General features: G+C 43.7%; 1 protein-coding gene across 4 annotated transcripts; it reads left to right on the top strand.

The window, feature by feature from the left end:
* Positions 1-25,117, top strand: SAXO6 (stabilizer of axonemal microtubules 6). 4 transcript variants are annotated; one of them, XM_035128308.3, is made up of 15 exons: positions 1-218; positions 927-1,041; positions 1,659-1,879; positions 2,399-2,533; positions 3,438-3,617; positions 4,591-4,718; positions 5,530-5,629; positions 7,375-7,413; positions 7,774-7,949; positions 9,216-9,479; positions 10,703-10,845; positions 11,025-11,155; positions 18,143-18,392; positions 19,333-19,401; positions 23,407-25,117. In XM_035128308.3, exons 1-15 carry the CDS (start codon positions 201-203, stop codon positions 23,520-23,522), a joined length of 2,085 nt encoding a protein of 694 aa, XP_034984199.3. In that variant the 5' UTR covers positions 1-200; the 3' UTR covers positions 23,523-25,117. The 4 variants fall into 4 exon arrangements, with proteins under 4 accessions (XP_034984199.3, XP_088508046.1, XP_034984197.3 ...); XM_035128306.3 differs by having other exon boundaries at positions 33-218; positions 1,659-2,020; XM_088651920.1 differs by lacking the exon at positions 7,375-7,413.
* The last annotated feature ends 2,364 nt before the right edge of the window (positions 25,118-27,481 follow it).

The following is a 27,481-nucleotide window of genomic DNA, read 5'->3' as shown; positions in this document are numbered from 1 at the left end:
CCAAACAGGGCGCTGTGATTGGTCGGCTCCCCGCGCAGGCGCCGAGCGGGCCTGGTGGGCAAGGCCGCGGCGCTTCGTCAAGGCGACAGCCGTGTTTACAAGCGGCCGCGTCCTCCCTCTGCTCCCGTTATCACCCCGCCCCGTAACTGTCCCGGAGCGCCTCAGCCGCCCAGTTCCGTCCTCTGCTCCGTTTTAAAGCCATGCCCGTGCGCTGGAAGGTGAGACGCGGCTGCTCCTGTGGCCGCCACCTTTTCTTCTATCGGGGGCTCCAATGGCTTCTGCTCCTATTTGGCCCTCCCGTTAGTTTTAAGGGCCGTTTGTGGCCGCCGTGGGGTTGCATTCTGCAACCACTTCTCCTCCTCCTCCTCCTGCTCCCTGCTGTCACTCAAAGCCTTAAACCTGCTGCCCTAACCTCAGCCTGTGATTGGAGCATGCAGGAGGGGTGCCCCCGAGTGAGCGCTGGGGTGGGAGTGAGTCAGCTCCCACTGGAGCTCTGAATGGGTTAGTATGTGGGCACCAGCCGGGCTGGGTTGGCATGGAAAACCTTTAGGGCTGCCATTCATCTCGCATTCAGTAGTTGTGTGCCCGATGGAAATTCATTTCTGCCTGGCATGTAGGTGGGTTCGTTGATAGGGAAACTTTTAGTTGGGGGTTTCATGCCGGTGATGCGATGCTTAAAACTTAAAGGTAGCAGAGCTTGCAACAACAACAACAACAACAACAATGTGAGACACATATAGGTTCAGATATGTATTAAACTCCCATGCAGATGACCCCCCAAATTACCTGCCCCTCAAGAAAAAGATCTCATAAAGAGAGTGCAAGTGTACTCACAGGAATCTTTGCGGTAGAGTTAGGTTCAATGGAAGCTGTTGAAATAATAGGGCATCAAATCACTGGTTTCCACTTTTTTTGTCTTGCTGTAGGGATTGAGTGAGTACAAGAGGAACTTCAAATGGAGGAAATCGGCTCAGTCTAGGCTTTGTAGCTCTGCACCAGAGCAAAAATGCCAAGGGGCTGGACTTAGATCGGATGAGCTCGGTAAGCCAAATTAGGCCTTCTGTCCTTCTATAGCTGTATAATTACTGCTTTGTGTGTGTTAATTTTATAAAGTTTACCATAGTATAGAGATAAATCCCCACCCCCACATCCTGCATGACAGCAGTATTATTTTCTAAGAAGAGAACAAAAAACCAAAAAAAACTTTTTTCCAGAAAATATGGAGGCACAAAGTTGCATGTTTAAATTCAGTGACTATGGGAGAATGGACATAAATGATGATGCCTTCTGTAGCAGGGAGTCATGGTTGGATGCACCTCTTTATGTATGGCAAGGCTGGGCAACCTGTTGCCTTGAGCCCAGTTTTATGTGGGTAGCAAGGGCGGGGGGGGGGGGTCAGAAGTGCATAGCAGAGAGAGAGAAAAGGATGCCCTGTTCACTTTTGGCTTTGATCCTGTCACCACCAGCTGTGTTTCAGATTATTTCAACCACTACAAAAAAAATCACATACTGTACATGTTTTTGCAGGATCTTCTAAATTAGCACTTATTTATGATGTCCATTTGCATTTTCCTTTCTCTCCTCTTTTCTAACTGCTGCTTAGAAAGACCTGTGTAGGATTTTCAAAATGCACAGATTTTACGTTTCCTGTTTTGCAGGAATTGCAAGAGAACCCAGTTTTATTTCTAAGAGAAGAGGGCCTTATCACAACACACAAATTTCAGAGTCCTTTGAATGGATTGGGGACAATAATTCGGAGAAAGATATGTCATCAGAATATGAAATCCACCGGCCATTGGAGTTGCACACAAAAGACAACAAAGATTATGTAAATCAGGAAAATATTAAAACACCTGATGCACCCAGGCTTCCTGAAAAGGTACATTCCAGCTCTGCAAGTTCTAGATCTGAATCAACTATAGCTCTTGCAGAAAGCAAGATGTCACCACCCAAAACAATAGGGCATATAAACAAAAAAACACTATCTACCAAAAAGGAATTGGGAGAAAAAGATGGTGAGGTGAGACTACTGTACTGAAATTTCTTTTTGTTTTGATGTTGGAAGTAGAAGCTAAGACACAAGAGCAGCAGTTGAAGTGAATTTCTGTGTGAAATCTTTTAAAAATTGTAGGCCTGTCATAATCATAACACATTAAGGGGTTTGGTTATGGTACTGTTGAAGCACATTTTGTCATTGATATGAATGGAAGCAAGATTTATCTTTGAAATGTATATGCTTCAGAGATGTTTATACAATATTATGGTATGACATTGCCTTCATCAGCTTTATCCAAGAAAATATTTACACTATTTTTAAACAGTTCATTTAAGGTTCAAACACTGTTAGAGGAAAGGAAGATATATTTTCCCCAAGTTCATTGCCAATACTTGTTGACAGCTTAACAGAGTTTTGCGGAGGAAAGCAGGCCTGAATATTCCATGGTCAAGTAGCTTCCCTAGAAGCTCTGAATATCAACGGCAATTTATTTGGAAAACTCCTCAAAAGTTGTCTCCAGTGCTTGCAGCAGACCAGGTAACTTTCAAGCATATAAAAAGTAGTGTTCTTATTGTAAAGTATCATCCTATAACTGGAAGTTTTCTTAAATGTAAGCCTCACTGAATTCACTGGGGATTTCGCCAAACTTAGGTTTGTATAGGAGTTAGGTTTTCATAAAATAATATGGATGTACTTTCATTGCAATTATATTCAGGTTTACTTGGAAATAAGTTCCACTGTATTCAGTTGAGCTTGCTCCCAGTTAAATGTGCATAGGATTGCTGCCTTGATTCACCAAACCGTGGTGCATAAAATATTACATGAGTAATATATGAAGAATCTGTTTTATAGAATCATAGAATTGTAGAGTTGGAAGGAACCCAAGAGTCATCTAGTCCACCCCCTGCAATGCAAGAATCTCAACAAACCATCCCCCATCAAGTTTGAAACCATACTGGACCCTGCTTATCTTTGCAAATGTGCTAGCAGTATTATTGCTGCACCACTCTTATGCACAGTGTTTTACTACAGTAGGTAGAATCCCACAGATAAGCAGTTATCATTGGGGAGCATGACTTGTGTTTACTTAGCTGGATCAGTGCCATAACAACTGAGAATTATAGACCTCTCAATTCATTATAACCATAGCTGCCAAGTTTTCCCTTTTCTCGCGAGGAAGCCTATTCAGCATAATGGAAAATCCCTGAAAAAAAGGGATAACTTGGCAGCTATGTATAACCTTGTTGAGTGATCTAGGAGACTTAAGCATTATTAAATCTCACTGGTTTCAGTGCAAGATCTAGGCTGCAGTCCTAGCCCCCTTACCTGGATATAAGCCCTCTTTAACTCAGTGGAAGTTGCTTCTGAGTAACCGTGGTTAGGATTGCACTGTTAATTTAGCTTTAGAAATCAACAAATTAACATCTTTTCTGAACCAAAGATTATTCACAGTTCAAGTAAATCCATCCCTCCATATAAGTCTCCTGTCATTATTCCTGAAACCGAATATGAAAGGAGTTTCAAAGCTTCACCCCCTGTGAAAGAACAGAAAGAGAGATGCTGTTTGGAGGAGAAAGAATGTCCTGTATCTGAACCTGTAGAAATTTCATATGAAGAAAAGGTATTGAAGATTCATATTTAAGTAATTTTAAACAATTTCAAATAACTTTTGAAGTTAATACTTTGTATATATGAAGATTACCAGGATCACATTAGATTCTCAGCTGGTGACTCTGAATATATGGGGGGAAATAATTATTTTTTTAAAAAAATGATAAGGATTTTAAAATTATAAAGTGTTGCATTTTATCTTTTCATTGAACCTTTAGCAGTGGATTGATAATATTTGGGATGCCATGTTTCGGTGCAAAGTTACTTGCGAGTACAAGAAGCCTGGAACCCCAATGTTAAGAAAGATGTAATGGCACTATGATTTCATTTATCTACTATGTGGAAGCTGTTCAAGCTTCTAATAATGTTCCAGTAAAGTACAAATACATCCCCCCCCCCGTGTTTTGGCTGCATAACTTACACATGCAAAGTCTCCTAATAATTAGTAAGCTCCCCCTTAGGCTGTATTATTCTAATTATTCCAAAGGTTTACTCATGATATACTAAAGTGAATTTCACTAATTGGTTATCATGTATTGTTATGTGTATCCTTCCTTTTTGCTGCCTGTATTTTAAAATTAATTCCATAGTAAAAAAAAAGTGTTTTTTTTAAAAAATAAGTCTCTAAAATGCAACTTCATAAAAAACAACAACACTGGGGTTGATATTACTTCTTATTTAATTTCATTTTGATGCTTCCCATATGGTAATGGGCCAAAGTTCAGTAGTAAAAGCAACTGCTTTGCGTGTTGATGGTGCCAGGTCCAATCTCTGGTGTCTTCAACTCACACTGGGAAATATTACTGTCTGAAACCCTGGAGAGATAATGCTGTTTATAAAATACGTCAACTAAGCATTCTCCCTCGATTAAAGATATCTGAACATTTTCACATTTCAGATTTTCCCGAAACTGCTGGTACATTGAGAAGTGTCCAGACTTAAGATAATGTCTGATAGAAATGCCTCTGAAATTTTTGTTTCAGAAAAAGAAAAAGAAAAGGGACACATTTTTGAAGACTGCAGAAGATCAATCAAAGCTAAGCAAATCTGAAACAAATCTGAAACAACATAAACAAAAACATAGGTTACTTGGCTTACCTAGAAATAATAAGTAAGTATCATACGACTTACAGTTTTAGAGGGGTAGCCACATTAGTCTGGTGCAGCAAACCAACAGTATCTTGTGGCACCTTTTAAAATCAGAATTGTAGAGTTGGAAAGGATCATGAGGGCCATCTAGTCCAACCCCCTGCAGTGCTGGAATCTTTTGCCCAGTTCATTTAATCTAACATCCTGTAGGAGGAAGCTAAATATTTATCTCCAAATTGTGGCTAAATAGGATATAATTTTAATAGGGTGCGGTGCAATAGCTCTATCTAAACTAAGTGCCTGGCGTGCTCTGGTCCATGGGGTCACAAAGGGTCGGACACGACTAAACGACTAAACATCAACAACAAAACTAAGTGAGAGATTCGCAGATGCACAGAGGACATTAGTGGCTGATTATGCCCTGAACCATCTTGGTCATGGCTGAACTAAGCCAGAGGTAACAACAGGTCATCCTAGAACCTATATTCATTTGAATACACGAAACAATATAATAAAAGAGCAGTGCATCTTAGAATGTGCCAAGTGGTCTTTGTTCTGCTGAGTGAAGCCAATCCCCCCATATCTTCAAGGTGGACTTTAGACAGAGTGTGCCTCTTTTTACAATGAATTGCTGCTAATAGCTTGCTTCTCCTACAGGTAATGTTTATTTCCCAGTGTTTTGCCTGGACCTATATCATACAACATTTTCTCTCTCTTTAGTATTAGGATGAAAGATTTAAAAGAGGGGGGGGGAGAGAAACAATGACAAAGTTTATCAGATAATTGCAAAATAATAAATCTCTCTCCCTACCCTGTGAACTTGCTTTTCGCAGGAAAATGAGCACAGAATACAGTTCAAATTTCTTGTCTCCAGCACAGTATATGTACAAAGATGGAGCCTGGTTACATATCAGGGGAAACAAACCTGATCAGGTGAGTCGCCACTTTGAGTATTTCCATCTTATTTGTGAGCAGAGAAATTTGTGGTGGTGGGAACCATTTCACTGAATTTCTCCAGGAGGAGAAGTTATGCATCAGGGAAGTGGGGTTTCTCATCACCTGTGGCAGTGGTTTAGGGCTGAATCCAACTAAATCATTTCGCAAGGGAAGCTGCTTCCACAAGTTCAGTGGAACTTCCCCTCCCTCTCCTCTCCCCATGAATCCCCTGCCCTACTCCCGAAACTGCTTGAGAGGCTTGGGAGGGCCCCCACAGCATATTTGGGGTGGGTGGGGGAGGAGAGAAAGGGCAATCCTGTTGCAGTCACGGAAGTTGTTTTGCTTGCACAGTGACTTGCTTGGATACAACCCATAGGTTCCTGACTACCATTTTGCACTGTTCCAGGTCTAGTGTCCTTTTGTTTAAAGTGGTACAGTATTGCTTTAATGAATAGTTCAGGTGGGGTTTCAGTGTTTAATTTTCTCCACCCTCTTTGCAAATTGCTGAGTGACAGCGTGGAAGTATGGTTATAAAGCCTTCCCAAGGGAGCTGTTGCCTGAAGGCAATTGCTAATGTGTTTTGTAAAGTGTATGTTTACTTTTGGTATAAATTCACCTCAAATTAGACTTCTGAAATATTAATACAAGGCAATTCATAATCACAGTAGTGATTTCTGGAGCCTATGACCTGCTGGGATAGGGAAACTTAGGTGTTCTTTGTGTTTCTTCATAATTCACCACAGGCATTCTCAATATCCATTCCCATCTCCTCCCAAGGTGCCCAGTTGCTCTGACCATGCACCCATCTCTTCTGCTACAGTTTTTTGCTTTTCGGTCAATTTTTGCATGCAGAAAAATGGATCTTTAAAATAGCAAATTCCCATATCTGTGTTTAGTAAAAGGATACTAAAACTTTACAGACAGATGCCAGAAAGCTCTCAAATTTCTTGATATTTGGAGATCTCAGTGTGTGTTAATTTAATTTTAAGCACAGAGTGACTTTCTCATTGATCTTTGCTATCTAGTCAGATTGTGCTGCAAAGACCAGCAATTCTATTCCCTGAAATATATAAAGGTAATTTTAATAGCATTTTAAAGCTTGCTTAGGTTGGTGAATATGTTAATATACTAAGATTTTCCGTTCCTTAGATTTTGTGAAGTGGTTTATAATAATAAACATGACCGTACAGTGCCTGCAAGTAAAAGCTATGGGTTGTAGCCAAGTAAATCCTACTTGGAGCAGACCCTTAAAAATTAATAGACCTAAGTTAGCCATTAATATCAGTGGGTCTTCTCTCAGAATTTAGATAAAACCCTTTGTTTGTACTGTTTCTAACTATTAACATAATGCTAACAATATGAATGCTTTGATATTGTAGAGGTGTTGCAGAAATTATGATACACCAGTAAAAATTAGGGCTCTGTATAATTCTGTATATTCATGGCTAACATTAACTAGCTGTACATGAAATACACATGCAGATATTTAATCCTGCAAGTGTCAGATTGGTTACTGATAATGCATAGTTTTAAATAGGGCTGTTTATTAAGGATGCCATTCAAAACAAGTCATAAGGAGAGTAGACCACATTCTTTGTAAGCTGAACTGTAGGAGGCAGGATAACACCACAATCCCAACAGAAGGAAAGGGATCGTTTTTCATGTGAGATTGAATCTCATTTACCGTAACAAAATCAAATAAGTAAATAAATGCTATTTTATTTCTGTGTTACTTTCTTTAGGGTTCTCAAAACACCCTAAATACCATGTGGTATATGGAGGTTGGTTGCATCTAAGTTCTTCCTGCTTGGAGCAATTATAACATTTCTGAACCTTCAAAATGAAATACAATGTGGTATTAAGCAAATGCATAGCTGGTAGGCTTTTTGTGCTTGCTGCATAATTTATTTAACAGCTGTGCTTGGGCTTGGCTGCTTGTAACACTTGCTTACTTTAAAAACTGTATCTGCACTCTTCCCCTTTGTTACATGTGCTGCCCCTTATTGGTGCTGCGGCTGGTCATGTATTCTGTGACATGCTGCTCTGTGCTGTCAGTTGTGACTATTAAATGATTAATAGTTCTAAACAAACGTTACAAACCACAATAAAAAAATCCAATTTTGTGAAATCTTCATACCCAGGTGAAAGAACTTCGGGAGAAAGCAGAGACCTACAGGCGAAGGTCCCAAGGAACCCACTTTTCCAGAGATCATTTAAATCAGATTCTGTCAGATAACAACAGGTTTTGGGATTTGTCCTCTAATTCCAGTGCTGAAGAAATCATTAGCAACAATGTCAGAGCTCTAGATCTCGCAGGGTAAGGGATTCTATGTGGAGTAAGCCGACCTGGAATATGATAGTTTAAGAAATGGAATATTCATTTCACTAAATGAGTGCAATTTGTGGTTACAGCCTCTAATATTCCAATCATACTGCTTTGTGCAATGATCTTGAATTCATTTAGGAATGCTCTAGAAAAAGCATGCTAAAATGGCCATTTTGGGCATGAAATTCTCCCTTTTTTCCCATCTCCACAATGTTAGTAATGAAACATATGAATATTTGTTTGTATGTATTAATATTTTTTTGGCAGAAAACTTTTTAAACCAAGAAGTGAAATCAAGTTCAGTGAGGTTTATTGCATAGCTATTTTATTAGCAACACAACCCTAAACACATTTATTCAGAAGTAGAATCCATTGATTTTAATGAGAAATACTTCCATGAAAATATGGTGATTGTAGCCTAAGTAAGTGATTGTAGCCTAAGTAAAATTGATTTCAAGCGTTCAGCATCTTTAGATCATGCTGGAAGTATGTGTGTAAAGATCGGTTTTTGCAGGCAGCACATCTGTGCTTCCACACAAGAACATGCTACATGGGGGTAACAGGGGAAATGAATCCAGTAACTGAGTGCCCCTATAGTGCCCTCCAGTTGTTGTTGTTGTTGTTGTTGTTGTTGTTGTTGTTGTTGTTGGGTATCAGCTCCTATTAACCCAATCCAGCATGGTTAATATTCAGGTATTATGGGAATTCTAGCTGAAAGCATCTGAAAAAGCTCCAGGTTGGGGAAGGCTGCCCTTCTGGCACTATTCAGTAGGAGGGTCTGTAGGAAGCAGCAGTCATATCCAACTCTTCTATGTCTAAGTTTAAAATTCTGCACTACAGTACATACACAGGAGTTGGAATTCAAAGAGTTACTTTAGGCTCAGGCACGTCCAATGAGCTTTTGGCTTCTTTATTTAACCAATAATCATCAGTGCCATTTTGCAAACTTGCCTTTGAAAGTCATCTCAGTTTCAAAAGAGTTTTTCATGTGACCTGAAGACCCTCAGAGCTCCCTTGATCATACAGAACTGGTTATGCAATTTTTTGAATACTGGCTGCAAAGGCTTTAGTTCACAAGTTTAAAACCCTAGTGGATTCCCTACAAGCTGAACTATGTGTATGTTGGTATGAATTATAAAACTTATCAGAGTTTATACAGTAGTTTTGCTTTTAATCATATCTTTGAGTTCAGTCAGTATATTTCTGAATACATAAGGGAACATCCTGAATTCACTGCACTGCTTCCTCTTTATACAGGGTCCATGAGAAAAAGCTCTTCCCACATCCTGAATTGCCAGAACAGTTCCAGCTGAACAACACTGGGAAATTAGGCATGTCAGACGCTGCCACTGTTCCAATCAAGCAACGTTTGGTTTGGGACAAACCAGGCAATGATGAGCAACTGGAAAATCAGTCACCAGCATTAGAGGAAAAAGAGGGGGCGAAACATAAGCCGGAATTGGAAGAGATTGAAGAACTGGAAGAAAATGATAAGGATGCCAATACAGATGCCCAGCAAGTGTAAATATCTAAAATTATGTTTCAAACCAACGTCATTCAGTTATGACAATTATACACAATGTCTGTTAAGTAGGGCAATGGCAGTTTCACTATGTAATGGAGAAATCAAATCGATGTACATGAATGTGGTTAGAAATTACTATTTCAGTTTGAACTAGATTTTTTTTTGTGTCTTACTAATTAGCCACAGGAGACATTTCAAGCATTGCTATTCATTCAGAAACTGTTGGCTGCCACTTGTTGCTAATCCTGATTTGCAGGACTTGCATAAACCATAGTTTTCAAGTTTGGATGCAGTGATGTGCTAATTAAGCATAGTACGCCAGGGGACGGTGTGGTGGGACCACATGAGTACAAAGCTTATTTATGTGATGTCATACCATGTTTTGAAGTTGTATCAAGAAAGAATGATATTGCAAATTGGGAATTGCTCGAAAAACCATGCTGAAAGTTACTTTCCATGTTAGTTTCCCCCCCTCTCCTTATGGGAAGCAGCTGGAAAATGGCTGACAATGCATGTCTTGGTAACATGAGAATCATGAGATAATGGTTTAGAGATACAGCTGGTGACATTCCTCAAAGCATATTAAATATGAAAGCATCTTTTTTTAATAAAAAAGTATGTGCTCATTCTTTGATATTGATAAAGATCACAAATGGGAAAAGTTAACAAGGTAAATCAAACTTCATTTGCTGGTGTACAAATTTAGCTAGGAGCATAATGACTGTTTTGTGGTGATACTAAGATAGGACACATTCTTAAGATAGAGAAGAACAGGAAAACTAGGTAGAAAATCAGTATTACTGGAGGTCGATGTTGCACTAAAGATAACACTTTGGGGCCATAATGGTGAAAAGGGAGGAGGCTTTTTGGAAATCTGTGAGGCCAGTGAATAATGGGTGTAAGACAGCCATTAATAATTTAGATTGGATAAAAAGAATGATTCTATCTATTGAACTGAACGTGTAAAATTCCAAAGCAGTCTACCTCGAGTATTTGTGGGAACCAACCAAACCGGCAGAAATGAAGATATAACTGTATATTTTGAAGGATCTCTTGTGATTTTCATTCTGTCTTGTTCATGGCCTATATAATATGTAGAACTTTCCCTGGGTGAGCAAACAAAATAAGACTTTTGGATTTATTAATTATGGCCACCAATAAATTGGAGGATACATTTTTTTACTATGCGTATATTTGTATGTTTTGTCATATTTTTCAGAGAAGAAAACATGAATTCTCCAGGTGATATGGCCAAGTCTTCTTTGGTATCCTCACGAGAGGGTGGCAGGCTTCCTACTCCACAGCTAAGGGCACTTGGTGGAGCCCAAAGAACACATCATGACCTTACAACACCAGTTGCTGGTAACAATATAATGATTCATAGATATAGATACAGTATAGAGATAGAGACATATAGATACACCCACACCCATACAACCACACCCACACCCACACCCTCCCCTTAAATATAAAAAGAACACAAAGCAATTTATTTCTGTAAATTCAGCATTAACAAGAGTGTGTTCTCTTTATTCCTTTAGGAGGTGCTGTTTTAGTATCTCCTCCAAAAGGGAAGTCTTCATCCTCGCTGCATGTCAGGCAGGGGTCTTCAGAAAAGCATGCCTTGGCAAATCAAACCTCAAGGGAAGATTTGAAAAGAAAATCTCACAGGGTAAGTCATGGCAGGTGTGTGAAAAGGTAAAGAGCTACAGGTACGTTTTGCTTAAAATTTGCTTAGAATTACCATTTGTTTTCACTTTCTTTGTTTTTACGTCTACTGAATTAAAAGGACAAATTATCTGTTGAAGACTGTGAAGCAGTTATAGTTTTATCAAACAAACGTCATTGAAGTAAATGGGGAAATAACAGACTATGTATTCCTATTGCTAAACATTGCACGGACATACACTAACCCCTGATGGAGTGTTCTAATGCTGAAAGCACTTCCTTTCAGCCCCTCCTCAGACGCTCTGAGATTTGGGGAACGCTTTTCTTTCCACTATGCTTGAGGTGTGGAAGAGGAGGCAGGGGTAGGTACTTGGCTTCCCGGACGTCTCCACCACACCCTTTCCTGGATCACCCAGGGTCTAGCTGCCTGGGACATTATAACCAATTTCATATGTGGGAGGAGGCTGGTAACTCAAGAGAGGGGGATCTATTTGAGAGGGAGCCTCCGAGGCCCCCAAATCAGCTTATGACGCTATTCCTGATCCTAAGAAAACATTGACTAACAGTGCTAGAGGCCTGTAGCTATGCAAAGCAAATGATCTTCCCTAGACCATTGACAGCCTTTGAAAATGAGTGCCAGTTGTCAGAGGGCCTGATATGGCTACTCTAGAGTAACGACTCCAGCATAGTCTTTTTAGGCTTTTATTAAGTGCTGATTATTTACAGTGGTCAGAACGATCTATATACATGCTTAAGGTGAGGTGTCAGAACCTCCGAATGGCGATTGGCGCGTTTTCTTCCAGCAAAGAAGCTTTGGGAGACCCAACCTCTTCCCCCTACGTTTGCATCGCAATTCCGGAGTTGGGGGGATTGGCCTTCCCCCCGTGCTCCCATCTTCCTGTCCCACCTGGGGCATGGGCTCCGCAACCTTGCCTGAGCCTCGGACACCACTTCCTGACTCTCCGCTGGAGGCAGAGCTCTCCCTACTCTCTCCAGCGCTTGGGGATGGGCTGGAACTTAAGATCGGAGGGACTTCCCTGTATCCCTTGTCCCTCACATCCACCCCCCTCCCAGGCTCCTCTCCCCCCCTCCCTAGGGGCTCTCCGCTTGCTGGGGACGAGTGAAACCCCAAGAAGTCCGTGGTGTCAGAGCCTGTGGGTGTAAAAATTTCCCCCCAATCCGGCGATCTTTCCCCCTCCCCCTGAGAAGACGGGAATCCCAAAAAGTCTGTGGCGTCAAAGCTGGTGGGAGTAAAAATGTGCTGCCAGTCCTCTCCTGCCTCTGACGTAGTCAACCTCGGTGAAACCCACACCTCTTCTTCCGTATCCTCAAATTCCGCTTCCCATCTCCATGGAGAGCTGCTGCCTGCGATCCCTTCCTCCCGCCCCTCCCCCTCTCCCTCCCTTTCCATGTGCCAGGGCTTGGGCCTGTGGGGGAAAAGGGCGTGGAACTCTTCCACTAAAAATTCCTCTTGTACTTCCGTGGCAGGTATCCACTCATTGTGGGACGGCGGAGTGTCCTCCCATGCCATGAGGTACTCCAGCCCTCTCACCCCTCTCCTTGAATCTAAAATCTCAGTTGCCTCATTGAGTTGTTGGGTGTCTCCCCTTTCCCCCCCTCCTTCTGGAGGCTGATCGCTGTCCCTGAACCTGGTACTTTCTCTGTACGGCGACAGCAGCGATCTATGAAACACTGGGTGCACCCTCATGTCCTCAGGCAGTGCCAGCCTGAAGGCTACCGGATTGACCTGTTGCGTGACCGTGAAGGGGCCCAGCCTCCTGGGCGCCAATTTCTTGCATCGCCCTCTGGTGGGAAGGCCTTCAGAGGACAACCAAACCCTGTCCCCCACCCTGATGACCTCCCCCGGTCGCCTGTGGCGGTCTGCCCCCTTCTTGTATGCTTCCTTGGCCCTCTCCAAGTGTTCCCGGAGTTGTTGGTGCACCGTCTCCAGGTCCTCTGCCCAGTCCTCTGCCTGTGGGCCCTCCTCCTCCTCCTCCCCCTCCCTCTCTGGGAAAGATCTGAGGTCGCGCCCGTAGTTGGCCTTAAAGGGCGACACCCCTGTGGAGACGTGCACCGCATTGTTGTAGGCAAATTCTGCCAGTGGCAGGCTATCCACCCAGTCCGTTTGCCTCTGGCTGACGTAGCATCTCAGGTACTGCTGCAAAATGGCGTTGACCCTCTCCGCCTGTCCATTGGTCTGCGGGTGCCGGGCGGTCGACAAGCTGACCTCCACCTGCAGGAGGTTCATGAGCCGCCGCCAGAACCTGGAAACAAATTGGCGGCCTCGATCCGAAATAACCCTTAAGGGTAATCCATGCAGTCTGAATATGTGGTCAACAAACAGTTTGGCTGTCTCTTCTGCCGAGACTGCCCTGGCACACGGTATAAAGTGGCACATTTTGGACATAAGGTCCACCACCACCAACACTGCGGTCTTGCCCCTGGACGAAGGCAGGTCTGTGATGAAGTCCATGGACACTACTTCCCACGGCCTGTGCGGTGTGGCTAATGGCTCCAGCAACCCTGCTGGTGCTGCTCTGACTACCTTTGCTCGCTGGCAGGTGTCACAGCCCCTCACATAGTCTCGGACATCCTCCCGCACCCCTGGCCACCAGAAGTGTCTCATGACTAAGTGAGTGGTCTTGTCCCTTCCAAAATGCCCTGCTGTTGGGTTGTCGTGCATTTGCTTGAGGACCTTACCTATGAGTTGTGTGGTGGGCAGGTACAGGGCTCCCCTGTAGAAAAGCAACCCCCTCCTTTCCTCAAAGTCTCGTGCCTGCTCCCTCCCCCCTCGCAGGTCTCGGAAGATGCGGGTGGCGAACTCATCTGCAGCCGTCAGTGCTGTGAGTTCTGCCTCGCTCACCACTGCTGCTCCGCAGGACCATGCCGACGGGGGAAACACGTGTCGGGGTGCTGGTGGCAACTCCTCCTCCATGTACTCTGGTTTTCGGGAGAGGGCATCCGCCCTGACATTCTGCTCCCCCGGTATGTAGTGGATGGAGAAGTTGAAGTGCGAGAAGAACTCTGCCCACCTTATCTGCCGCTGGTTGAGCACCCTGGCTGTTCTCCAGAACTCCAGGTTCTTGTGGTCCGTGCACACCTGAATGGGGTGCTTGGCGCCCACCAGGAAGTGTCTCCAGTGCCGGAACGCAGAATGGATCGCGAGAAGCTCCTTATCAAACACCGTGTAGTTGCGCTCTGGCTGGGTCAGCTTTCTGGAGAAAAAGGCACAGGGTCTCCACTCTCTGTTGGCATCCAGCTGCAGTAAAATGGCCCCCACCGCGCGGTCTGAAGCGTCAGTTTCGATGCGCAGTGGCGCGTGCTGTACCACATGGAACAGGTTCTGGTCGGAGGCGAACACCTTTTTGAGGCTTTCGAACGCTGCCTGTGCCTCCTGTGTCCATCTGAACTTCTGCTTGCCTCTCAGGCAGTCAGTGATGGGAGCCGTAACTCGAGAGAAGTTCTTGATGAATTACCTGTAGAAGTTGGCGAATCCTAGCAGGCGTTGGGCATCTTTGCGCGTCCTTGGGCTGTGCCAGTCCAGGATAGTCTGCACCTTGTCCTTGTCCATCGCTAGTCCCTTGTCTGACAACTTGTAGCCCAGGAAGTCCACCTCCTTGGTGTGAAACTTGCACTTCTCCAGCTTCACATATAGGTGGTGCTCCTTCAGGCGCTGCAACACCTCCCTGACATCCTGCACATGCTGCACTGGGTCCTGGGAGTATATAAGGATGTCATCTAGGAAGACCAAGCAGTTCTTGAAGAGGAGGGACCCCAGGACGTGGTGCATGAAGGCCTGGAAGCATGCTGAGCCCCCTTGCAAACCAAAGGGCATCACCAGATATTCAAAAGAGCCCAGAGGCGTGAACATCGTGGTCTTCCACTCATCGCCTTCCCGGATCCTGATCAAGTTGTACGCCCCCCTCAGGTCGAGCTTGGTGAAGATCTTGCCCCTGCGCGCTGCTGTCAACAGATCGTCCACTCTGGGCATTGGAAACGCCACTGGTTCTGTCATGCTGTTCAGGCGTCTAAAATCCACCACCAGACGGCGCTGTTGCGTGTCTTTCTTGTCCACCCAGAATACCGGGCTGCCCCCTGCTGCCTTGCTTTCTCTGATGAACCCCTGCTTGAGGTTCTTGTCAATGAACTCCCTCAGATCCTCCAGTTCCCGGTCTGACATGGAGTATAGCTTGGCTGGGGGTAGCGTTGCCCCGGGTATCAGGTTTATCTGACAATCAAAGGACCTGTGCGGTGGCAGGTGGTCGGATTCCGCTTCGCTGAAGACCTCCTGTAGGTCCCAGTACTGTTTGGGAATCGCCTCTCCCCCCTTAACGTGCATGGTGGCCACCGTGGCTATCGGAGGCCACTCCCCTGGTTGGCGCTGCATGCAATGTTCCAGACAAAAGTCCGATCCAAATGTAATGCATCTCTGGTGCCAGCTTATGGATGGGTCGTGGCGTGCTAGCCAGCTCATTCCTAGCACTATGGGTGGGTCTGAGATGGTGGTGACGTTGAAAGCCAGTGTCTCTGAGTGCCTTCCCACTGTCATTCTCATGGGGGGGGGTCTGGTGGGTGATGGCCCCTCCCAGCAACTCCCTGCCGTCAATGGTGGAGACGTGCAGGGGAAAGTCCAGCTGCAGCAGCTGGATCTGGTGTGCTTCCGCAAAAGTTCTTGAAAAAAAATTGGCAGACGCCCCCGAGTCGATTAACGCTAAAACCGTCAGTGGGTACCCATTGGGGAGTGTCAGGGTCACTTCTAGAACCACCCCTGCTCTGGGGGGTGTGGGCTGGCGCTGCCCCTCTGTGGAAGGGAGGGAGGGAGGGGGCTGGTTTCCGTTGATTGCGCCTGGCTGCTGCCCCTTGTCTCCTGCAGCCAGGCTGTCTCGTTTCCCTGCTGTTGCGTTGAGTCTGTGGGGGCAGGCATGACAGTTCCCGCCCTTCCCTGCCATTCCCGGCGATGCGGACAATTCCTGACGAGGTGACTGGGGGAGTGGCATAAAAAGCAGTTCCCTCCCCTCCCCTCTTTGCGTTTCTGTGGCGCCGGGGTTTGAAAAGCCCGCGCGCGCGCTCCTCCGATCTCCATCAGTTCCGGCTCTGGGCTTGGTCTGGGCTGGGCGGGGCTGGGGGTGGGCCCTGGGGTGGGGTTTGGTGATGTGGTCTGTCCTGGGAGCGTGGGAACCAAGGTTTTACTGCGCGCGTCGTTTGTTTGTCATTCCATCTGGATTCCTGTCTCACCCCCACCACTAGCGCGGCTTTGCTCAACTCATCCATAGTCCGCGGTTTTTGGACCTCTCGCCAGCTCATCCTTAACGTCTGAGTGCAAGCCCAGATAGAAGGCTGATTTCACTGGATCACTGTGCAGATCCCACCCCAGTTTGTGCACCAGCATGGTGAATCTCGCCCAGTACTCTCTAACTGTTGATTTTCCTTGTGTTAAGTTATGAAGCTCCTCTTTTGTGGCTTCCATTTCACTGTCACTCGCGTACATAATTTTTAAAGCTTCTAAAAATAGTTTTACGTTCTTCATGCAATCATTTTTTTGCGCGATGAGCGGTCTGACCCATTCGCGGGCGGCCCCCGTCAAATGCCCTATGATAAAGGAGACTCTGTGCGCGTCATCTGGGAATTCCGCTGCATGCAATTCCAGCGCATAATTTATTTCTGTCTCAAATCCTAGGTACTCCCTAGGGTCGCCGCTAAACTTGGTGACTAGGGTCTGTCCCCTTCTCATTTGGACTAGCTGCGGCTGGGGCGCCCCCCCACCTCTAGCGGCTTTCTCCTCTTCCAACTTTTTCTGCAGGTCCAATACCATCACCCTTAGCTGCTTCTCAGTCTCCTCTTTTGTCCTCACCTGGTCCACCAGCTTGTTCAGCTCCTCCCGCGCCCCTTGCGCTTCCTCCTGAGCGGCATGTAATTGCTGCTGGGCCTGCGCTGTCAGGTTCCGTATCTCCTGCTTCGCCGCTTCGGCCTCCAGCCTCCAACGCTCAGCCTCTTGCGCGCTCATCGCGGCACTCCAAAGTAGCCAAAAAAAGATTCGGAGGTTGCTGTCAGAGGGCCTGATATGGCTACTCTAGAGTAACGACTCCAGCATAGTCTTTTTAGGCTTTTATTAAGTGCTGATTATTTACAGTGGTCAGAACGATCTATATACATGCTTAAGGTGAGGTGTCAGAACCTCCGAATGGCGATTGGCGCGTTTTCTTCCAGCAAAGAAGCTTTGGGAGACCCAACCTCTTCCCCCTACGTTTGTGTCGCAATTCCGGAGTTGGGGGGATTGGCCTTCCCCCCGTGCTCCCATCTTCCTGTCCCACCTGGGGCATGGGCTCCGCAACCTTGCCTGAGCCTCGGACACCACTTCCTGACTCTCCGCTGGAGGCAGAGCTCTCCCTACTCTCTCCAGCGCTTGGGGATGGGCTGGAACTTAAGATGGGAGGGACTTCCCTGTATCCCTTGTCCCTCACACCAGTGATACATTATCTGCAGGAATGGGCCGGTCTGAGATTTTTATTAGATGCTATTGAATGCAATTTCAGGACAAACTCAGCCTCAGTGAAGGAAGCCTCTCTGAAACTAATTCACCACTGGTACCCCACTCTAGTGAAATTAAGTCATAGTAAACCATCCCTATCACTTTATGGTTGGAGATGGATGCTCGGAATGAGGCTCCTACCTCCACTTATGCCATTCAATCTTTGATCATTTCTAAAATGACTAACTAGATGATCTCAAAAGCAGTCCCTTCAGCTCTTTCCCTCCTCTATTTTCACTGGCCCAAAACTCCTCCGTACACAGCTAGTCACCTGCATTTATGCATTCATGAAACTAGATTGAGGGACGCGTGTGCAGAAGTGATCAGTTAAAGTAACTTCAATGTCTGCAGCCAGACATAGCTCACTAAGTGGAAAAGGACAGTTTTGTTCATTTCCTGTGAACAGCATTGGCACAGTTTTTCACAACGTGACAGGGTCTTTTTTCAACTCTGTCTTTTCAGGATGAAGAGGATACACCACTGAGTCCTTCCCCAGCTGCTGGGCTGAAAACTGTGGATCCTTTGCCTCTGAGGAAATATCAGTGGTCCAGCCGAGATTCGTCTGGTGCAAGAAGCTCTCCAGCTTCAGCATATTCAGAGCAGACAACAAAGGTTCCTGGCTTAAAATCAGCCAAGGATCCTTCTCTGCCCTATTGGAATCCATCATGCCGCATTCAAGGGATGCTCAGGGATCCTGAGTTTCAGCATAATGGTTGGCTTACTTTCTACACAATTTTGCACCTTTTTTAGATAGGTAGAATGCCTTTAAATAAGAGTAAAATAAAAAAATTCCTTCAGTAGCACCTTAAAGACCAACTAAGTTTTTATTTTGGTATGAGCTTTCGTGTGCATGCACACTTCTTCAGATACGAAAGCTCATACCAAAATAAAAACTTAGTTGGTCTTTAAGGTGCTACTGAAGGAATTTTTTTATTTTACTTCGATCCAGACCAACACGGCTACCTACCTGTAACTTTAAATAAGAGCTTATGGATCTTGGCAGGAGCAGCAATAGAAACTCTTAATTTTTGTGAATCTGTACATTGAAAAATACCCAAATATCTCCTATTACTCTACAATGTGACCCCGCACTGAAAAACTAAAACAGCCAAAAGTAGACGGCTCCCTTAAGCATGCAGAAACTTTCTATTAAACATATTTGTTTCTTAGCATATTTATATACCTGCTACTGCTGATCGCTTGCCACAGCCACTGCCGATTGCATACCTCGCCGCAGCCGCCAATTGTCTGCCCACTCGCTGTCACCAACAGCCCACCCGCCCACTTGCCGCAGTCACCAATCGCTTTCCCACCTCACAACAGCCACCAATTGCCTGCCCACTTGCCGCAGACACAGCCAATTGCCTGCCCACCTTGCCGCAGCCACCAATCACCCGCCCAATTGCTGCTGCCAATCTCTTGCTTGCTGCTGCCATTAATCGCACGTCCCCCCTCTGCATTCACTATCCATGTATAAGACGACACCCAAATTTTGCCTATTTTTTTTAGCAGAAAGCGCCGTCTTATACACAGAAAAAATATGGTATATTGGCACTTTTGTGTTTAAAAGTAAAATCTTAATTGCTTTCCCATGAGGAGGTAAAGTATTTGTGGACTGGAGAAATGCAATGTTGTGTGCTGTTTCTTTTTAGGCGGTGTTGCAAGCCCCAAAAGGAGCTGGATGCAATTACCACTTCAGGAGAGAAACTATAATGATGAAGGTATTTCCCCTCTTTTATCCATGTTAAATATAACTAGAGCCGTTAATAGGTTTTAGGCATTTATTATTAATGTAGTCATTATTAATAATAATAATAACAACAAATAATTCTGTATTTCAGTTTCCCCTGCTTTTTATTCCTCAGTAGGAACTATGAAAGGTGTTGTAAAAATAGATATTTCATACTAATTCAGGCTAATGGAAACTTCTCACATATTGTTGCAGTCATCTGGAGTATGCTTTCTGTATGCTTTTGGCTTAGTTAAAATAGGATGTTTGCACTTAGAAATTCTAGCAAACCCTTCCATAAATGTAAACTTGCATAATTTCTGTCAAACTGTGTGATATGCAGTAAGGAAAAAGAAATGAATAGTACATTCAGCCTAGAGGAGAAAAAATTGGGAGGAAAGTGAGATAATGTTTTTCAAACTATTAAAAAGTGTGTGTATAAATATATAACCCCCCCTCTCTCTCACACACACATGTATGAATAACATGCATGTGTTATGCAGTGAACTGTTCTGTTTGTGATGATTATAGAATCCTATGGCTTGATTTTAGTTCAGTGGAACCTCGGTTGTCAAACGTAATCCGTTCTGGAAGACCGTTTGACTTCCGAAATGTTCAACAACTGAGGCGCAATTGCCAGTTGGCAAAAGCCATTGAAAAAATTGAGAAACATGCCTCAGAAGCTGTTCGACTTCCGAGGCGCGTTTGAAAACGGAAGCATTCACTTCTGGGTTGTCAGTGTTCGAAAGCTGAAACATTTAACTTCCGAAGCATTTGACAACCAAGGTTCCACTGTATGTCTTCCCACTGACTATGTTTGAATGTAGTGTTAGCTGTGGTTGAGTGCTATAAGAGCAGTCCTGAGTGAGCCTTGGCTTTGTGCACTCTCTCCTCAGGCCATGGTGGAGGAGAAACATGCCATACAAACATGCCATGTCAGAAACATGCCATACAAACCCCAAACTGTGATTAACCTTAATCATGGTCAGTAGAAACAAACCAGCTTCATTAAGTACAGTTTGAAGTTGGCTTGTTTCAATGCACAGTATTCAATATTCACCACAGTTAAGTATTACATCCGAATAAAGCTGTTGTGTAGACCTCTGTAGCTTTACCATTCCAAGATCATAAGTACGTGGGGAAAGAATTTTAGTATGCCCTGATTTAATAACTCCATTGGAACTTGAAGACTACAAAACTTAACACCATGTCTGCTACCTGTAGTAGTCCCTTAGCAGCCTTACCATCCCTTGTCTGTGCATAGAATCTTAGGTTTGGTTTCTGTTTTGCCTCTAACCATTCTTCTTCATTGCCTTGTTCTCTTGGGACGACAAAGCACATACTAGATCAACTGTTTTCAAACTCTATGACCTCCCTAAATGCACCCCTTTTTTGACATTTTAATAAGCTTTATTAGCAATTCACAAAAATTTATAGAAATTATAAAACAAAAAAGCAATAAAACTTTTAGAAGTGGTTGACTGGAATTATGATGCTAACTACCATCTAGGGCCTAGGACAAGGAGAGAAGGGTCATTCAGTTCTCCACTGAATTTCCTAAGGCTCATTATATAGCAATCCGAGACAAACAAAAAGTGGATAAATAGAGGCGACTGCAAGCTAAATCACACAATTATTTATGAGGCGGTGAAACCAGTACAAAATAACGACGCTACATAGTTTTCAAATGGGGAACTGTTGGTGAGAAACGGCCCTCAGAACCACATAAAAAGAAATACTCACAGTTTTCTTTCCACCTCTGTAGCTTGGCAGCTTTTGATGTAGGGTCATGACTTTCACACACACACACAAAAAAAGGAGGCGGAAAAATCTGTGTTCGTTGGTTTTAGCATCTCTGAATTAATGTGTGAATCATCCCTGACACTTGCCATTAAAGAGGAATTGTTTAGCTTGCAATGCCCCATTGCACAGATTGAGATGGGAGATGCTTGGAAGTACTTGCTCAGAATGAATGGCTGCATATGCAAATATCATAGAAACTGATGCACCTTCTGAGTAAGGTCCACCTGATACTTGGCTCTTTTAGCAGCTTTCAGTAATAGCTAAGACTGAAAAGTGTGTGGGCTGTGCAAATTGTTCAGCAAAGCATCTATATATGTTTACAGAAAGCCTCTAAAGTCAACCAGGTCTTCAGCAATGCCCTGCAGTCTCACCACTCTTCTTGAGATGACAGATCATTCCCAAACCGTTGCTCTGCTACTGAAAACAAATGATTAGCAGCAGACAAACTAGTATCTGCAATTTTATCTTAATTTTAAATGCACACATTTACTGTGCGATACTTAGGTGCTGAGTCTTAGCACCTCTTTAATGGTAGTTTCAGGAAAGAAACTGTAGTGATGGAGGTAGTCTGTAATTTTTATTGCATACAGTGTTTTTGAACATTTCTCAGGCAAGCTCTTTCAGAAACTTAGTGCAACTTGGTGCCACAAAACTGGCATATAAAGACAAACCAGGCAGCTGCCCTTTCAACAGCTTTCCGGTTTGGTCTCTGATGATGTTGAATTACAAAAATAGTGACTTGGTAGAAACTCTTAATTTTGTGCAGGTTTGAGCAACGTATGGTTCATGGGTAAGTATGTCCATCTCTCAGTTCATGCTACATGCAGCAGGATTGCATTGCGTGCAGCCTGCTGAGCAGAGCAGTCAGAGTGCTCATTGGAAGCGATGCATGAATCAAGAGTGTACCTCAGAATTCTTTGCAGTGTTGCAGAAGATGCTGTGGCATGCCTCTTTGTCTTGGCTCATGCTTTGATTTCCTGGAACTGGGGTGCAAGCAATATTTTCCACTGTAGAGTCTTCCGTAGCTTCAATCCCCCTGTGTGTGCTGTTGCTACATCTGTATCTTCTTACAGCTAAGTTCACCCCACGTAGTATGGTCAAAGTGTGGCCCATGAAACTGACCCAGAAACTCCAGCGGGTGCAGAATGCCGCGGCGAGACTCCTTACGGGGTCCCAGCCGCGGGATCACATTCATCCAGTGCTTTACCAGCTGCACTGGCTCCCGGTGGAGTACAGGATCAGGCTTAAGGTGCTGGTTTTGACCTTTAAGGCCTTATGCAGCTTAGGACCCTCGTACCTACAGGACCGCCTCTCCCGGTATGCCCCTCAGAGGACATTAAGGTCCACAAATAATAACATACTGGAGATCCCGAGTCACAAGGTGGTTAGGCTGGCCTCGATCAGGACCAGGGCCTTCTCAGTACTGGCCCCGACTTGGTGGAACGCTCTGTCTCAGGAGACTAGGGCCCTGCGGGATTTGTCATCTTTTTGTAGGGCCTGCAAGACAGAACTGTTCCGCTTAGCCTTTGGACTGACGCAATCTAACCCTGGGGTTACCCTCCCCTAAGGTTTTATCTTATAATGGTTTTATCTTGTAGATTTTTAATTTTAAAATGGAATTTTAACATTGTATTAATCTGCATTTTAATTGAATTGTTTCTTTTATACCTGCATTGATATTTTTGTTGTTAGCCGTCTTGACTGGGAAGGGCGGGGTATAAATAAAATAATAATAATAATAATAATAATAATAATAATGATAATTGTAAATGAAAGTACAGTAAAATGGTATTTCCACTGGACTGAGTTTGCACCCATACAAGAAATCATACATTGGAATCAGATGTGTTCATTTATGCTTTTGGTCCTTTCAGAAATGAAATACAGCACTAATAGGTTGCTCTTAAAAAGTATAATGGTGTTTTTTAAAAGTACCATACAGTTTAGGAAGCTTTGAAGGTGTGCCTTGTTTCATAATTTTAAAAATCAATCTAAATCTGGCTTCACTATCCATATATACTCCTAATCCCCCAGTATAGAAAATAATTATACTGTATGTTTGTTGGTAAATGTGTGTTAACCTTACAGCTCCTAAAGAGGACAATGTCCATTTTAGCAAGCACCTAAACATATTTTGCTTATCTTGTTACCATGGATCTGATTGGTTGCATCCCCCCCTTTGTTATGTTTACAGATGATGATGACCGATTGTCCCAGCTATCTGCTCGATCTGCTGCTTCTAGTTCACTGGCATCTCAGGTTCTAGAACGAGCGCAGAGGAGAAAGGAGAACTTCTGGGGCAAAATGTGATTGTGCTCAGCTATACTCCTGAATTGTTTTGGTATTTTAATACCAATTTGTGAAAATTATTTGAGGCTGAATTCTGGTTGTTTGCACTTACCACTTTGGTAAAAAGGTCCCACTATAGGAAATGCTGGATATTCACATCCCTTTATCTTGGACAGGACAGGGATAAATGACCTGTGGTCCTCTGGGAGTTTTTGCATGACAGCTCCTCTCGTCCCTAGTCATCGGCCTCACTGGCTGGGATTGATGCGAGCTGAGAGTCCAGCAACATCTAGAGGTCACAGATAAGGTACCCTCTGGCATGGGTTCTGGGAATGCACAACCTGTCTTTGAGCTCTACCTCATTTGGTCACAAATGTTTTTAGCTAGAGCAGTGTCAGTTTTGTTCAAATGGCATCATAGCGGAGAAGTGTTGCCATGCTACAATGTGTTCATCTTCATCATCCATCACAAAGCGTAGATCATCAAGTAAGAGTAAATAACATGAAGGATGAACCCAGGTGTGGGTAGCCAGCAACCTTCATTAATTCCTGACCTCAGCACTTCTTCATCTCTTCTGGCACTCACTGAGCTCCAAAATCCTTTAATCCCACCCAGCATATTCATACAAATCATTCAGATTCTTCGTGTCAGATACATCAGCACTGATCTTTATGCTCCAATGCAGTCTTGGCATTTACCCAAAGCTGTTATGGACCTAACGTGATTTTTTTGACTTGGTCATGTCTGTGCAGGTTCCAACAGCATTCAGTGTGGCTTCCGTGGCTGCCTTGGCAATACCAACCTGAGTCAGTTTTCATTATGAGAGTACCAAGTAAGATACAGTCACAAAAGTTACTCTCATGACCCAACACCACAGCATCCTGTTGCTTTGGTTCTGTCCTCAATATACATTTCAGTGTCACTCCCCTTCACCTGTTAGCAGTTTTATCATAAAGATGAAGCTAAATCTCAGTCCATAATACTCCAGGTAATGAAGCCCATGAGCAGTATCTGAACATTTCGCAGAAGGAAAGGTTATCGGCAGTCTGTGAGCCAGACAAAGAGACTTGTTGCCACCCATTCAGCTAGTGGTTGTTTGAGTAGTTGTTTAAAAGTAAATTTTAAACAGGCCTCGGCTCCCACACCTGCAACTTACTTTTTAAAATGATTCATATCATTGCTAATTGTGTGAATAGAATAGTGCCTAGTTTGGCCCTAGTTGTATTTAAATCACAGTTGTGTTCCTCTGTCATGATAATTTTCAGGTTTGTACACGTGATCACTGTTAGCCATATTGATGACTAGATCAGTTTTTAAAGTTGTATTTAGATCACCACAGTGGATTCTTCGCAAGACTCAGGGAATGGGAAAGAACTGAACTTGATGACAATGCAATGTTGTCTTGCTGTGCTGTTTCAGAATTATTGGCATTGTAGAAAGATTTTTAAAGCTAAAATGGGTTTATTCTTTCACAGATGATCCCACAGCATTTTAACATTTAACAGCACTGTTTATAAAGAAGTGATGGAACTTTCATTATTATTTTTTAATGTTAAGATTTTTATGATTTTTTAAAAATCACTTTTTATGTGTTCTAAAATAAAAATCAACTTGTATATTTGTGTACGTCAGATCCTTAATTAGAAATAACCCTGTTATAACTGGAGATTTCACTTTTGCATGCTTTTACCCATAATTCTGTTTTATTTCCACACTAATTGTGAAAAGTACCTCTCAAAATCCATACCATAATATTTAAATTAGTATTTTCTCTAAAAATAGCTACATTCTCAGGCTGGAGCCAGCAAGCGAGCAACAGCAGCTGCAGACTTTGACAGCAGCCCAGGGCGTGAAGGGAGAATTGTTATGGGAAGACCAGAGGGAAGTACAGGGGGAGTTCACAGCCCAGAAAAACACAGACAATTATCAGACAATAGCTTGTCTGAGCCAGTTTCCAAGCGTCTCAGTGTGGAGTAAGGCAGGAGAGGAGGGGTACAAGAAAAGGGGAAATTGACATCACAGAAGCGACAGAAGAGAGTCATTTTCACGCGTTGTTTCTGGAAAAAGAGGAAAAACGCTGAGGATTTCATTGAGTCGCCATCAGGGTGGCCATAAGTCATGGGGGCAGAGAGCTCCGGACAAATGGCATGTTTTTTCTGGAATAAAACCAACTTTTAATTTGTACATGTTTGTGTCCTGCTGCTGCTACATACATGCATACTTTGTGACTTTTAAATGACTGACAACTTTTTTTTGCAAATTCAAAGAGTACAAAATCCAGTGGTTAGCTAAATTCTTACCTGCACATTTGTAAAGATGTGAATCAGGCAATTTCATACAGGAATTTGCAATTATTTAATGATCCCTGATTGTAATTCAGAAAAGACTCACTGAACAAATAAAAATTATTGTTGAAAATATGTTCAATTAAACAGAAATCCGCTGCTGAAACCATTAATCTAGTCTTTGAAACTAGTGGCAAATGATTGTTTAAAAAGAAATAAATAACAGGTTTGTGTGTGTGATGACCCTGGTTAACTAAAGTTGCTGATATTTGGCCAGGACCCAAACTCAGTTTTGGGAGCAGGCATATTTAGCCCAGCCCCGATGACCTGCCCAACTGTGTGATTCGTGCTAACCTCCTCCTTTGAGCTAAGGATGAGGAGACTGCAAACACTGAAGAATGGAAAGGCTTGCAAAACAGCAATCTTACAGTTCATGGTGAGTCTGGTTCCCAACCACTATGACCCTGGCTTGGAACAAGAACGGGGATTTCTTCCATACCTTTCACTGAGATATAGTTTGTAAAATGTCCTTCTGGGGAATGTTGGAGAGTATCAAACAAAACAAAAAGTGCTTGGTTGTGGCAAGCACATTTATAGATCCATGTATATAGTATTGGCAAGAGACACCTAGAACTCTATAGCCAGGGCCAACAGTAGAGGCAGATTTAGGGGAGTGTGACTGGTTTGGTGACACTGGGTGCGGAGCTTTGGGGTTGCCATAGGGGATGCTGCAACTGTGATTTAGAATAGGTTTCAAATTTTACTACAGTGAAAACTTATTACTGGGGCCTCTGAGTTAGCACATTACTGCACATAAAAAGCAGTTTGAGACTGCTTGGGAAACATCTGGGAGAGGAGGAGCCTTGGGCAGGGATCTTCCGCCTTGCAACTGGGCAAGACCTACCGGGAAGAGTTGCTGACACCACTAGGCTGAGATGTATGCTTGTTTTCTTGAATAAAGAGTTAACTTCCCGGACAATGGAGATCTGCTTCCTTTATTGCTGACCTGCTTCTGACTCCAGCCCTGACACTATGGACATGAAACCACTTCCTTGGGGAAAATAAGAAAATAGGAATCAATCCAAATGTTTCACTTTCTCTTTGCAGAGATTCTGTTATTGAAGATTTCTCTTTCTTGAAAGGAGTATCCGTGGAGACTACTTAGTGCCCTGGAAATTGCCCACCTGTATATAGAAGCATTTGAAATTAAAAGACTTTCATAAAACAGGCTATATAGAGAGTTTCTTCCTATCAGATGGTGTGTGTGTGTGTGTGTGTGTGTGTGTGTGTGTAGGGTCTTGGTTCAATTAAGTTACTTTTTCCAATTACTGGGCGATTAAATACATTTGAATAAATAACACACAACAGCTTTGTCTTTTGGAGACTTGGCTTCACTGCCTCCAAAGAACGAAGCCACAGATTTATACCACTGAAGAGCACAAGATGTCTGAATTTTAACTTTATTCCTGTGTTGATCATGGAAAAGGTTGTGTGCTACTGTGTGTTCAGCTTCGTTATGTGGACCAAGTTCAGTGAATAAGATGCCAAAATAAAGCAGCAAGTACAGAAATGTCACTACAACTGAAGTGGCTTTTCTCAAGAGTTGAATAAGTAGGTCATTAAATGCTATAGTACAACAACATGAAATCTGCTTGATACGACCACTGTAGCAATGTGGTCCATGAATCACCCTGG

This window comes from Zootoca vivipara, chromosome 9, assembly GCF_965207765.1.
Source record: "Zootoca vivipara chromosome 9, rZooViv2.hap1.1, whole genome shotgun sequence".
Lineage (NCBI taxonomy): Eukaryota > Metazoa > Chordata > Lepidosauria > Squamata > Lacertidae > Zootoca > Zootoca vivipara.
The sequence above is the reverse complement of the archived record's forward strand: the minus strand, read 5'-3'. Positions and strand labels throughout refer to the sequence as shown.

What these genes read in the sequence shown, in the direction of transcription:
- SAXO6 (XM_035128306.3), top strand. An exon ending in ACTTAGATCGGATGAGCTCG is followed by an intron (nt 1,042 to 1,658) that starts GTAAGCCAAATT and finishes CCTGTTTTGCAG; the next exon opens with GAATTGCAAGAGAACCCAGT. An exon ending in TGAAAAGAAAATCTCACAGG is followed by an intron (nt 11,156 to 18,142) that starts GTAAGTCATGGC and finishes CTGTCTTTTCAG; the next exon opens with GATGAAGAGGATACACCACT.